The sequence below is a fragment of the Ambystoma mexicanum genome, chromosome 5p (genome assembly GCF_040938575.1).
Source record: "Ambystoma mexicanum isolate Mex_15411 chromosome 5p, UKY_AmexF1_1, whole genome shotgun sequence".
NCBI lineage: Eukaryota > Metazoa > Chordata > Amphibia > Caudata > Ambystomatidae > Ambystoma > Ambystoma mexicanum.
The window spans coordinates 1,269,554,288-1,269,567,865 of record NC_090930.1 but is presented as its reverse complement, the minus strand read 5'-3'; the positions used below and the strand labels follow the sequence as shown (position 1 = coordinate 1,269,567,865).

At 43.4% G+C, this 13,578-nt stretch overlaps 1 protein-coding gene across 1 annotated transcript in view; it reads right to left on the bottom strand.

Annotated features, from left to right (window-relative positions):
- CDH12 (cadherin 12) overlaps positions 1 to 6,193 on the bottom strand; it is a 1,497,293-nt gene extending 1,491,100 nt beyond the window's left edge. Inside the window, exon 1 of the mRNA XM_069613705.1 lies at positions 5,594 to 6,193. Within this exon, the coding sequence (XP_069469806.1) occupies positions 5,594 to 5,827 (234 nt within the window). The 5' untranslated portion in view covers positions 5,828 to 6,193. The remainder of the gene's footprint in view (positions 1 to 5,593) is intronic.
- Between the last annotated feature and the right edge of the window lie 7,385 nt (positions 6,194 to 13,578).

Sequence of the window (13,578 nt, the reverse complement as noted above, 5' to 3'; positions counted from 1 at the left end):
TATCAATATCCTCACAATGTTAAAATTGAGCAACGGGATTCAGTTAAATGGATAACATTGAGGCCAACAGTCCAGTTAAAATTTGATTTAGGATGCAGTTGACCAAACAGCCAATGGATATTCTCAAAAACGCTAACATTGATCCAAGGAATCCAGTTAATTTATAGTGTGGACTGCTGTATTGTTTTACTATCATGCTGCATTATAATGTGGTTTCTAATAAGATTGTTTTGCTCTCAATATACGACATTCAATGAAAAGTTTATTTTTCATTGGTGCCATCTTTGAAAGGTAGCACATACAGAGGAGATAAACTTGCACACAAGAATTAAATGGATATAACACTTCGGGTTGAGGCGATGTTCTGATGAATTGAGACAGTGCTCAGGAGTGCAGTGAGTCAGATGCTGCCACAGCTGTGAGCCTGTGTCCAAGTCATGTTGGTGGTGCTCTTCACTGGTGCAAGACCACTTTGAGATGGCCCAAAGAATCAGGTAAGCAGATTGAAGATTGTAGAGTGCCAAAAGCAGCACCACAGGTCCTGTGGCAGCTCAGAAAACATTGAACGCAGTTAAACTGACCTGAAGATGTCTCAAGGCAATGAAAATAATACTCCAGCTACTTCTGAACTTCTGTGTTAAAGGGAGGCTGAGATTCAGGATCTCCAAGATAAGGTGACTCCTTCAGTTCTGCACTACCACTCCAGGACGTTGGCTGGAGTTTTTTTACAAGGTTCTAGTTGCAGTGCAGCCAGCAGAGAGGCTGTGGTACACAGCACTTCACCCCCACTGTTCCTTAGGGATGGTTAGGGACAGAACATATCTCTACCTCCTTGGAAGCTTTCTCTCTTTACTTCTATGGCAGAGAACTTTGGAGTAGACTGTACTCCTAAAAGAGGTCCAGTCAATCTTTGTTCGAGTCTTGAAAGCCCAAAGATGAATCAAGGATTTAGGGGTGTACCCTTTCTTATAAAAGGCAAAATGTCACAGGCTACTGGTCTGAAGCACGACCTTGTAAGGGGTCCAAATCTGTTGTTCTAACACGTGACCCTTGCCTTAGGGCACAATACCCAGAGTGCCTTGCATGAAATGCAGGTGACAGGAAGTGGTAGAGAGCTTTAACAGAAACCCAGAGGGTTGGATGCTTATCCATGCCTACTTCTCCCTTCTGGCTACTCTAACTCAGCACCTTTCCCATACCTGCTCCCTTTGTAAGGGATTCCAGTGGTCAGCACTCTGGTGTGATACTTGCTTGGGTATGTATGTGCTGCCTTTAAAGCAATGGCTCCTGGGAGATATCCTGGGGAGGGTCCCTCTGCCCTGGAGGAAGGTATTACCATTCCTGAAATTAGATCAAAGAGGCAGCATCCTGACAAGTGTCCCACATGGTAGTTGTGGAGATACTCAGGCCAGACACCATCAGACATTGCCTTGACATCGCAGGGCCTGCTTTGAGAGCTGACGCTTGTACGATAACATGTTGCTGAGGATTTATAATTGTGTGGCGCTAGCAGTCACCATGCCACAACCAGGAATGGCTAACATTTATGGTTTAAAAGAAACATACTTCCTCAGTTACACAATTATTATAATTGGAATCTGAGGCATGGATCAACATTAAGATTAAATAATCAGGAGCTAAAATCAGCTCTTGGGTATCTAGCATTAAGCAGTGAGCAACACCTACTATTGGGAAAGGAGGAGCTAGTGCATAGCATTCCACGAATTTAACTTGCATATAAGATGCACTCTTAACATTGTGTCCATAATTCATGACCATTTATACTTTCAATCTTGTATAGTAGATGTGCCATAATGTTTATTTTTAGATTGTTCAAAATGCAGAGAGTAATATTCACAAAGGTGTGTTTGTTTGGGATCAGTTGTCTGGGGAGCTAAAAGTAGCTCATGGTAGCTGTTGGTGTCAAGCTCCAGGCAGGAGCTAAATATCTTCCAGCTCCCCTCAATGTCGAACCCTGCAAAGGTACAGTCAGTTAAAAAAACACCTCTGCCTGCTGTAACGTTGCCTCCAAGCAGCTCTGAGGATTGCACATACGACATTTGAACTTGCCGTTTGCCACTAAAGGGCTGGTGCTCGGGTTATCCGGGTACTGTCCCAGGAAAGACACGTGTTCACTTGAATTCTGGAGTGGAGCATTTATGAAAGGGAGGGGGGGGCTCGAGGGGTCAGATTAGCAGACATCCCTTTCAGAGACAAAATTACCCACAACGTTTTAATGAATACACATTTTAAAAAAAACGTTAGGGCTGTTACATCCTCACAGATAGAAATCTGTCACAGAGTCCATATATCTGTGTTTCTATCATCAGTGCTCTCCATTCTAGAGTCTGCTGTTCTAGAAGCACTGCACCGCTAAACCCAATTACCACTGTTAAGACGACTCCAGTCCCATATCTTGCTTGTGAGATGAGAGATTTAATTAATAAGTATATCCGTTGTTTATATGGTGAACCTACCTTTACAAGTGCTTCAATAATTGGTGTTAGCATTACCGAAAAAGCAATGCTGAGTGTGAGAATACTTTTGTTCCAACAGCTACTCTTTCCACATTGTTTGTCCTGCCATTCAGATAAGGTGTATGCTCCACATACCAGGATTCACGCTGGTTATGAAACCAAAGAAAGATGGTAATAGGAACAAATTATTTCGAAAGTTAGGAAGAGGTGGGAATTAGAAAAGAGTTTGCAAACTACAGAACATTGTGTTTCAGAGAAATTCTGCTAATCCTTTTACCCCTCCTCCTGCAAATGCAATGGTGCCTAGGGTTGTATGCCAATGTGATATCTTTTTAAATCGCATAGTTTAGAATGTGTATTGTAAGTGATGACTCCGATCTTTCAGAAATGGCATCTCATGAATGACTCTCTATGCAGAGTTGGGTATGAGGGGGTGATACATTCAGCTTTCAGTCCCTCTTGTTAAGATTTCTCACACAAACAACATTTGCCACTACTGGGGCAGATGTTTAAAAATGGAAAATGGAAATAGCCGTTCTGCCGTACACCACTCCATCCATTGCGCTGAATGTACAAATGTGCACCTTAAAAAGGTGTTAATTCTGCATTTTCATTCAAAACCGATGGTACCGTGAATGTCGGTTTTTGCATGAATTGAGTAAATTATAATTTACAAAGTGTGTTAAATATGATAATCAATAATCAAAGGATTTGCTAAAAATGTATTCAGATATTTAAAAAAAAAAACGGGCGTAAATCCATGATGTATACGCATTAATAATGTAATTAAATCATTCTAATAACACGCCTTCAATAAAATGTATTGCAAAAATCAGGCTACGATGTATTTGTTATCTATGTTATTTCCCCTGCAAAGAATTACAAACAAATTATCTAAATCAAAATGTCTGAAACTGATTGAGTGATTCTAAAAATGAGTGATAGTGCCATCTACCGAGCAAGAATAGAACTGTCCCTCAAGCTAATTTCATTCATTTTAAACACAGGGAAATTGGGTCAGGGAGTCATAGCAGAGTCCCTGCTCCAGGGCACAATTTAGACCCCGCTGGTGCTGTGCCCAAGTTAGCCTTGCCTACGTAGAAGCTCTGCACCCAAGTCTCCTGCTCTGCCATTGGCCAAGAAGTAGAGTCAAAACGCACATGACTTGTTAGGAGCGTTAACCCGAATGCTGCTCGTTAGTCACCACTCACGAACAGGATGCCGTGGCTTGTTAAACGCTCATATATAGGTCATGTTATAAACTCAATCGCTTACACTTCACAGAAGCAGACTTGTAATTTGCATTTGAAGCTTGAACATGAATCAGTTACAGATATAGCAATCCTCTCTTGGTCGGTACACTCTGCATTGCAAAGGTATTATAATGCCTTTAAACTAGTCATCGCTGCTAGTAACGGAACAGTTTTCTAATTTGTATTTGCATGCAATGTAACGTTTTAGGGTTTGTTCATGCTTGTTTAGACTACAGTCTGCCAAAGGGCCATTCACTCAACAGCGCTTTGAGGTTAGAACGATGGCAGTAGGCACTATACAAATAGCAAGTAAAATAACAAGGTTCATCGTCACTGAAATACTATCATCCTAAGAGTAAACAATTAAATTCCTGATCTTGAAGTCAACCAGGAGATTTTCCGGTATACATGTTTTCCAACTGAAACTGTGCAGTGTTCTTCAGGCCAGTATCCAACAGAAATATCTCTTGTGTGGGAGTGTTATCACAAAAAATATTGAAACGGGCATAATTACATAATGTCAAGACTGGTAAGCATTCTTAAACATGAAATACAGAATATATATAAAACATGAGGATTACTGCGTTTGGACCACCTCCAGCTTTTATTTTTCATTTCAGTTTATAGAATGCAGGGGAACATGTTCTGGCACCTAAGAATTAATATGTGTTCATTAAGCACACAGATGGCTTATACGGGTCGTTGCACTTAGTTCCCATCGCTCCGAAAAATATGGTAGAAAGGTAGATTCTCCTATTACCAAATCCATTTAGCAAATCTTTACTGTTTTGGAATAACATCATTTAACTTATGTTGTAGTAATCCATTCTACTGGTCCGATCTAGTGCTCCCTTGCCCTCCCTCTCTCCTCCTTTCCGCCTCTGTGTGTGCTCTCTTTCCACCTATGTCCCTCGTCGGTTGTCTCTCTCTGTCTCACTCTATTTCCCTGTCTCATTATACGTGCATTAGAGTTGTGTTGTCAGGTATGCATTTGCTGGAGGCAACCACGCCATTGCTCACAGCAGCGTGACAGAATTTAAAAAAATATATCTTAAGGGGGGAGAGGTTCTGCTTTTTGGGAAACAACAGCTATACACAGAAACGCACATTTAGTTGTAAAACGCTGTAAACTGTCTCCTTTTAAGATGGAACTGTGTTCGTTCCAAATCTGGTGGGAGGAGAGGGGGCGTCAATGGCTATGTAGAGGCAAAGGTTCCTTTCCATGCAGAATGTTACGCTGGTCTTAGGGTAAGGTTGGCTGTGCTCATGCCCAGTTCACAAAGACGAGGCATCCTATATATATATATATATATATATATACACATACATACATACACACATATATATATAGGTCATCGAACTAGTAGATCATTTCCACGTTACGTCCCATAATCTAAAAACCATTCATAATATTCACTAAAAGGGAGACTGTTGGAATGCAGGACGTGGTGGCAGTTAAGTGATGAAACAGCCATGCTAAGAAATCACCACTGTGCAATAGTACTCTATACCAAATCAAAATCATAATGCCCTTCCGATTCACCACCTAACTTCGCACACAAAACCTACACAATCACAAGCCTCTAAGCCTGCCAGAAAAGCGTGCAATCCAAACACATTGAGATATTGGGAAATGCACTCATGTGCATTTTATACGAGTAGAACAAGGCAATCTACCAAGTACCATTATAAGGAGCAGGGGCAGATATTACGTATTCAATGCAATCTCTAACTACGTTCCTGCTGTTCACATCATTTCAGGCCAGCATTAATTCAGAAAGAACATAGTGGGGGCATATGTCACCTATATTCGCCGAACAACGGTGCATACAGCCATCAAAAGAAGAGGAAGAAAAAAGTTACCTTTCCCACATACTGAGGTTCCGATCCCATGTATTCCTCCAGTACAAAAAACTGATTCCATACCCAGCCACGTTTAACCCGCTGGGCGGGCGTCCGTCTACCGGGCAACACCGCTCCATGATCCCTTTGCCTGGCTTGTGAAGTCTGTGGTGGTGGCAGCGACTGCAATGGAATTAGGAGACCTCCATCGAACAGGACCCAGAGAAGCAGCGATAGGCAAATCTTTGTAAGCATTGGCAAAAACTTCCGGACTGCAAAAAAAGAAAAACCCCAGCACGTATCGCAGAGCCACAGATCCAGGTTTAGATCTGTCCGTGGCTTACACCACTTGACTTCGGGTTTCACTGTTGTGTTGCTAACGCAGACTCCACTGCGTCTGACATGAAAAGGTTCCGAACCGCAATGGCTGCTCCTTTGTAAGGGGTGGGGGGGCGCCGCCGCCGCCCCCTTGCTTTGGGTGAGAGATGTATACGTTTAGATAAACATTCTAATGTACCTTTAGAATGTTTATCTAAACGTACCTCTCTCACTACAGCACACTGCCAGGCAGCACAGTCCACCCTGGTGCTTCATTTGCACGGGGGGACTGTGCTGCCTGTAAAGCGCAGCCCTTTAGGCTCCGCAAACGACGTAGAGCACATTACTGCGCAAACTGCGTACGCGCTGACTGACAGGAGAGGAGTCCTGTCCTGTCAGTCAGCGTGCTTTGTGAAGAAGAGGGCGGGCCATCCGGTAGAGCGTGGCAGCAGTGTGCCGAGGTAGGAGCAGGTGAGTGAAGTATTCATGCTTTGTGTGCGCGCGGTGCATGGGAGGTTTTCTGACTGCGCGCGTATGACCGTGCCATTCTGAACGTGTAGTTTATATGTTTGTTTTTATTTATGGAAATAGTCGTCTGAATGGGTGGGTGGGAGAGACTCTACGTTGTATGACTGTAAATGAGAGCGTGAGTGCAGTATGAGTGTGTGTGCGTGCTTGATTGTGTGAAGGGGAACGGGCGTCTAATTTTAGGGAGTAGAGGTACTTGTGGCATTGCATTTATTTGTAACTGGCCATCAAGGATAAAGCTAACTTGAAGTATTTAATAAGTCCAGACCTGCATTAATTAGTGCAGCCACTCTGCATATACTTTCTTACGGTATTTTTAAAACACGATAACTGTTATTTCGTGGCTGGACTGGCTTACATTGGTGCAGCCAAGCCGGATATGTTTCTTACTGTGATATTACATGATTTACTGGGCATCAAGGGTAACATACATATCAACTGTCATCCTCCCTGTAAGCATCTCTCTCACCAGCCCAGCTCCCTATTCGACCTTACTTATGGATTGGTTTTCATCCGTCCTAAACCATATAGGTTGTTTTCAACCCCCTGGGGCCACACACCGTTGAAAACTATGAAGTAAAGCAAATACGGTGTTATTTTGTGGCTAAACTGGCCGCCATTGGTTCAGCCAGTCTGCACGTGTTTTCTAACGGTGCCATGGCATTTTTTACTGGGAAAGCCCACATGAGTATATTCCTATATGATAATACTGGCAAATACTGGTGCAGACTGCATGAACATGTATGTGCACAGCCAGCATGAACATAGTGATTGTACTAGTATATATTATTTTGAGGGCAAAGACATTATGAAAATGCATTGCAAAATGCTCTTGTGCACTGTTGGGGATTTGCAGCTCATGGAGTTTTCCATGTGCTACGATAAAAAAAAGAACGATTGTAAAGTGTGTGGTTTATTACCTAATCATTTTAAAACATTTATCGGGGGTGAACCTCCTCCCACCCCCAATGGACTTCTCGTTACATCTCTCTTCGCTCGGTCGCTGCTGTATATTCTTAACAGACATTGACACCCCTCCAATTAAACAATTCACCAGCCACCACTTAGTGAGAATGTATTATGTGAATAGAAGAAAAAAAACACACACATCCCACAATCCTTTGTTTTTGCCACTCCCTTTAGTGTCCTCCAATTGTCGACCACTCTTATGTGTAAGCCCCTTTTCATTCCCACAACAAGTTCTCTTTTCTTGCTGCTCCTGAACGTATCCCAAGATAAGCATATACAATTCCAGGCATTAAGGGCCATAATACAGATCATTTTTCTAATTCCAGGCATTAAGGGGCATAATACAGATCATTTTCCTCTGTGCAAGTGCAATTATTACTAGGGCAAAACGTGCCCTAGTACAAACAATGTATTCTTTAAATGCATTTTTGCACCTTGGCATTCTTTGCATTCGTTTTAGCATTATGGATGAATTTGCCCTTGTGCAAACCTGTATCGAAAGGATACATACGTGTTTTGCATTAAGCCAGGGCCGTCATGAGAGAAGTGCAGGGGGGGCAAACTGCCCCGGGCCTCGCACTTGCGGGGGGCCTCGCGGCCCCCTCTCCTAAGTAGAAGGCAGCACAGTCTTCAGTGTCCTTTATTCACACGAGGGACTGTGCTGTCTCCTGTCCGCCCCCTGTAAGAGGATTCAATTCAACACTACAGCTAAGTCAACGCCTAGTCTATAATACTGAATGAAAACCCTTATTGATATATCTTTAGGTCCAGTTCATGCGTTCTGGATGACTACCCCTATATAACACCCCTCTCTTGGAATCCCCCTGACCCCACTGAGCCAAGAAGTAGTTCTGTTTTGCAAGTTTAAAAGGTTTATTTGATAATTTACAATATATATTATATCACGCTTTATAATAAATTAATAATTGAATAGCACACTTAATCTGATATGATAAAGATTAACAACAGAGAATCTGGCACTAGCACACTTCTTTATAATTACTAAGGAGTTGAGATGAAATGGATAAGGAAGCACACTGGTAATTAGGAACAAAAGTATAATGTGGTAGAGGATGCTTTATGTAAGCTCAGGTGGATGCAATATTCAATGAATGCAGTACAGAAAATACTCAATATGATTTCAACCAAACAATGTAATCACTTTTCTCTGGCAATCCACTCCCCCCCTCTTTATGCAATGCAAGGGAATGGGAGGAAAGCACGCAGTTCTCAAAAATGCAATCAATGTAATCAGTTCACCCCAGCAAGCTTAGACAACAGAAAACAGATAGGAGTTTGGAAAACACAAGCCCAAATTGCTTTGATATGTGCTGGCAATGAATTAAAAAATATGCTAAACGCTTTTAATTCCCTTACAGAGGTTCAGGGTGAGTGGTATCTAGTTAATATTAGTCCAGGCTCACACTAGCAATGATGCAGGGATAGTTAGCAGGTTAAACGAATTTCTGGCCAATGGAAAGCAAACAGCAGCAGTTTTTACATGTGAAGAAATTGCAAATCGCGGTAAAATTCGCGGATGCGCCGAGCGCTATTACAAAGGAACCGCAAGGACTATCTCTACCGTTTTGGGGTCCTAGAAAAGCCTGGGATCTCAGCTTCCAAATGAAAGTTATTGCAAGTCTCTAGCCCAAACGGTTGCGGAGATATGAGTAATTTAGTAAAGGTCGTTTTTCAGATTTGAAATTTTAAAGTTCAAAAAGACACGTGCAGCTTTTGCAGCTAAAATGACAGGTGACAGTTAGGAGGCAGTTCTACTTAGGTTAAATAGATTGAATTATATGATTTTAACTAGGAGATTGGTTCTGCACAGTTTTCTAGGTACTCACACTATATTCTTGGGTGAAATGGGCCTCGCCATGGATCTGGTCAGGGTTTTGGACTGGGCTCTGGTCACTCTCTGGGCACAGCACTGCTTTCTCCCTCTGGTCTGGTCTCTTAGTTCTGGATAGATTGAAGTCTCTAGTTTGGCTTTCTGGAGTTTGATGGAGGTAAGTATGGATTTTTCCGGCAGGGCTTCCCGCTGCAAATGGATTTGGAAAAGTCCCTATCTGTCCTGTCTGTCTGCTTTTATGTGTTTAGAATGTGGGTGTGTTCTAGCATCACTGACCCTACCTCTCTCTCAGCTTCTAATTGGTCAAACTTCCATTCCTCCGCTTGATTGGCAAACTGAACTGTGAGTCAGATTGATGTCATTTTACAGCCTGCAGAAAGTCCACTCCTCCTGTCAACTTACACACAAATCTAGATTTGAAACAAATACATATTTGCAGAGGTACATATTGTTTTAAAATCATATGCACCCATCATGCATTACAGGAGGTATCCCCTGTTCAAACTCTGCTCTTCCTGGGAGCTTGCATTCAAAGAGTGTACATAATTGACTTTTTAACTGCTTTTCCAATTTCCGACATGGACCCAACTTTACATACATGTGTGCAGGGGGTAGGGACATTAACTGATGAAGTTTCAGATTTTTAACATGCACACATTTAGAGTAATATCCACTTTTCCGCTAAAACCCCCCTGAACATACCACCGGTTCCTACCACGTCTTAAACTGTGGGCAGAAAAATCACAAGAATTATGGTATCATTTATAACATTTTCACATGTCCGCTCTATGAATTATCCCCCTTTTTATAAAACCATATCCTTGCTGCAGGGGTGTGTCTTTTCAGGTCACATGGTACAGAAACCAGTCTTTCCAGTTTCTGCCAAGCCAGCTTGCTTCTCACAGGCAGTGCTCCTCCCAGCTTCTCCAGGAGGAAGCCACTTTTTACGACGTCTGTAATAAAAAACCTTTGCCTGAGTGGAGAGGGCTTTGTTCACTCTCTGGCAGAGCACAGGAAATTCAATTATCAGATAGATGGCATATCCTTAGCCTGGGCAGCAAAAGGAAGGTTGGCCTGGGAACACAGTGGTGACTCAAGTTTCACTGCTGATGGGTAGTTGCTAGGCAAAATCAAGTTCCTTAAGCCAGACCTTCAGCTAACTTTTTGTTGCTTTTAAAATAACTTGTAATTTTACACATGCAGCTAGAATGCTGATTCTAAGCGCAAAACTATGACATTTCAACAGTTACAAAGGCATGTGACACCAAACATAGGTCACTCATTTAATTTAACATTTTCGATTTTGGTGGTTTTAAATCCAGTTGTAGTTAGGCTTAAGCTGCTGACTCCATAGCATTTTTGTTATAAGCATTGTTTTTGGGCTCTTCATTTCCCAGATTTTGTAGGCACACAAAACTCCATTCTGCCAAATGTCTGCTGGTGTTCAGTGAATATTTTGCACATGTTGCAAGGTTTGAAATAGGCATTTTGCTTGCCTTCAGAAAAACACACAGAGTGGTTTTAAAACGCCGGCTTTTGGATAGTGGTGAGTACTGGTACTGCACCCATTTTTGGGATTTAAGAAATGAATTCCCCACAATTCTAGGTTGCATTTGGCAATCAGCATTGCCATTCCCAATGGTTTCAGACTACTGTGCGGGTAGTCCAATGGTGGTTTTAGGCAGCGTCCTTCTGTGCCCATAACATCGGCAAAAATGGGTGGCAGCCTATTCTTCCTGCATTTCCCTGTGCATTTTCTGGGAAGCTCTGGCCATCATGATGTTTTCATGTCAGTACTGCACAGTTTTGAGGTAGGGCTCGGATGCATGGGTAAATACATCCCACAAGCCCCCCTCTTGCGATGGCCATTCGGTTTCACTGATGGGACTCGCAAGATCTGGGATGTTTCCTCATCTTCTTCCAATAGATGGCACAGTTCAGCATCTTTTCCTCCCCATCCGGTCAGATCGATCAGTTCTCCTCGGCGGTCCTGATGGGAAGATTGGGCGGTACCCCGGGCCCGTTGCGTCTCTGCTCCCGGTCTCCGGATCGTCCTCCTTGGCCCGTCTCCAGGTCTTCTTTCTCCTAGGACGACAAAGGAAGAGCGGCAATACCTACTCATAGACGTCTTTCCACCACTGTTGAGATAGTGGGGCAGCATATGCATTTTATCATAACGAAACATTACATTCTTATTTTGATAAAAAACAGTATAACTAAGAAACAGTTTCATGCAAATCACAATATTTTAGAGACTAGATGTGGTATGTTTTATGGTTGGAACTGAATTAGTCTGAGACAGTACCCGCTATGATTCCAGAGGATTCCTCCAGTTGTTGCAGAGCGTGCCTGGGATGGCAACATTTCAACTGGTTTATGTGGACCCACTTGTCTTCCCCCTCTGCCGAACCGCCTTTGGGGATGCGGATCTTGTAGGCCACAGGGGAGATCTTATCGACGATCTCAAAGGGTCCCTTCCATGTAGGCAAAAATTTGCGCTGCTTGGCCTGGTTCCTTTGGAAGTTGTATAGATAGACCCGGTCTCCCACCTGATGTTCCTTCCTGGAAGTTTTCAGGTCATAATGGGTCTTCATGCTATCAGTCGATCTTTCTAGATTCCGCTGAGCATAAGCAAAAGCATGTTGGAGGTGTTTCCTTAAATTCTCTACATACTCATGAGTAGTGGAGGCATTTATCAGTGTCTGCTCTTGGGTCCTGTAGAGCAAATGCTGAGGAAGCACCATCTTGCGCCCAGTCATCAACTCAAATGGTGACATTTTGGTTGCAGATGAAGGGGTAGATCTGATAGCCATTAGGACCAGAGGTAATCGGATATCCCAACTTGGCCCAGAATCTGCCACAAACTTCTTTAATATGCTCACAATTGTCCGGTTATATCTCTCTACTGCCCCAGAAGAAGCTGGTCTATAAGCAATATGCAGCTTTCTCTTGACCCCCAGTATCTCCCACATCTTTGTCATTACTTCACTGGTGAAGTGGCTACCTCTGTCTGACTCAATCCTTTGAGGTAGACCAAAACGGGAAAAGATGTGGTTAATCATCAAGGCAGCTGCCGTTTCTGCCTTGCAGTTTGGGGCTGGGAGACATTCCACCCACTTGGTGAACAAGCATGTGACAGTCAACATGTACTTATTCCCCCTAGCAGAGCGAATCACGGGGCCTACAAAGTCGATTTGTAAATCTGACCATGGCAGTGTCATCCCCCGCTTTTGGAGAGGCGCGCGGTGCGTGAGGGATGATGGCTGAAATTGTGCACACACAAGACACCCCTTCAAGTATTGGTCGAGGTCCTGCCCCATGTGTGGCCAGTATGCAACCTCTCTTAAGATTTCCAATGTTGTGTGAAACCCCCTATGACCGGCGGTGGCCGCATCATGGGCGTGACTTAACATCAGGCTTCGGAATGAGGTAGGAACCACCCACTGATCGTGGCCAGTTTTGGATTTCCTTACCAGCAAACCGTCTTGAATCCGGAACATTTTTGGACATTTCATCAACACTCTTAGGTCCTCTTTCCCAATGTAATCGGTATCCGTCAGGGGAAAGTTCTCAGGGTCCTCAAGGTGCTGGTAAAATTTACCAATAATTGGATCCCCCTTCTGAGCGGTAATCAAATCAGCATCAGGGGTCTCCTTACTCCATTGTGCAATTGAAAGGTCGTTGTGAGCATTTGTCTGGGACCTAGTGATGGCAGTGACCTGGATTTCCCCCAACAGGGACTCAATCTCAATTAGATCCCCTTGGATGGCTCCGGTTTTGGCCAGCTGATCAGCTAAGTCATTTCCAGTTTTGTCTGGTCCCTCTACTTTGGAATGACCCTTAATCTTCTTCCAATAGATGGTCATCCCATTCGATGTGACCAGATCATCAATGTTTTGGATCAACTTCCCATGTTTCAAGGGTTTGTTGTTAGCACATAACATGCCTCTGGTTTTCCAATTAACCAGGTGCTCCACAAACCCGTTCCGTACATAATCCGAATCTGTGATTATGACCAGTTCGTGGAGTTGATGCTGGACAGCAGTGAGGATGGCCTGATGCACAGCCATCAATTCTGCCACCTGACTACTTCGGGGACCAATTTTGTATCCAGCGGAGGGTTCTGGGGACTCATTCACCCATGCATTCCCTACGCCGGCCACCAGTTCTTTCTCCCCGTTGTTGTCGACATGGTAAGAGCATCCATCCACATACACAGTGGGCATTCCCTCACACTTGTCTTCTTCAAAGACTTTGTGGGGGGAATTAAGGTATGCCTCCATGTTGTCCTTTATTTTTAGACTTTCGTCCTCGAGACAGTTTTCTCTGGCACAATCAT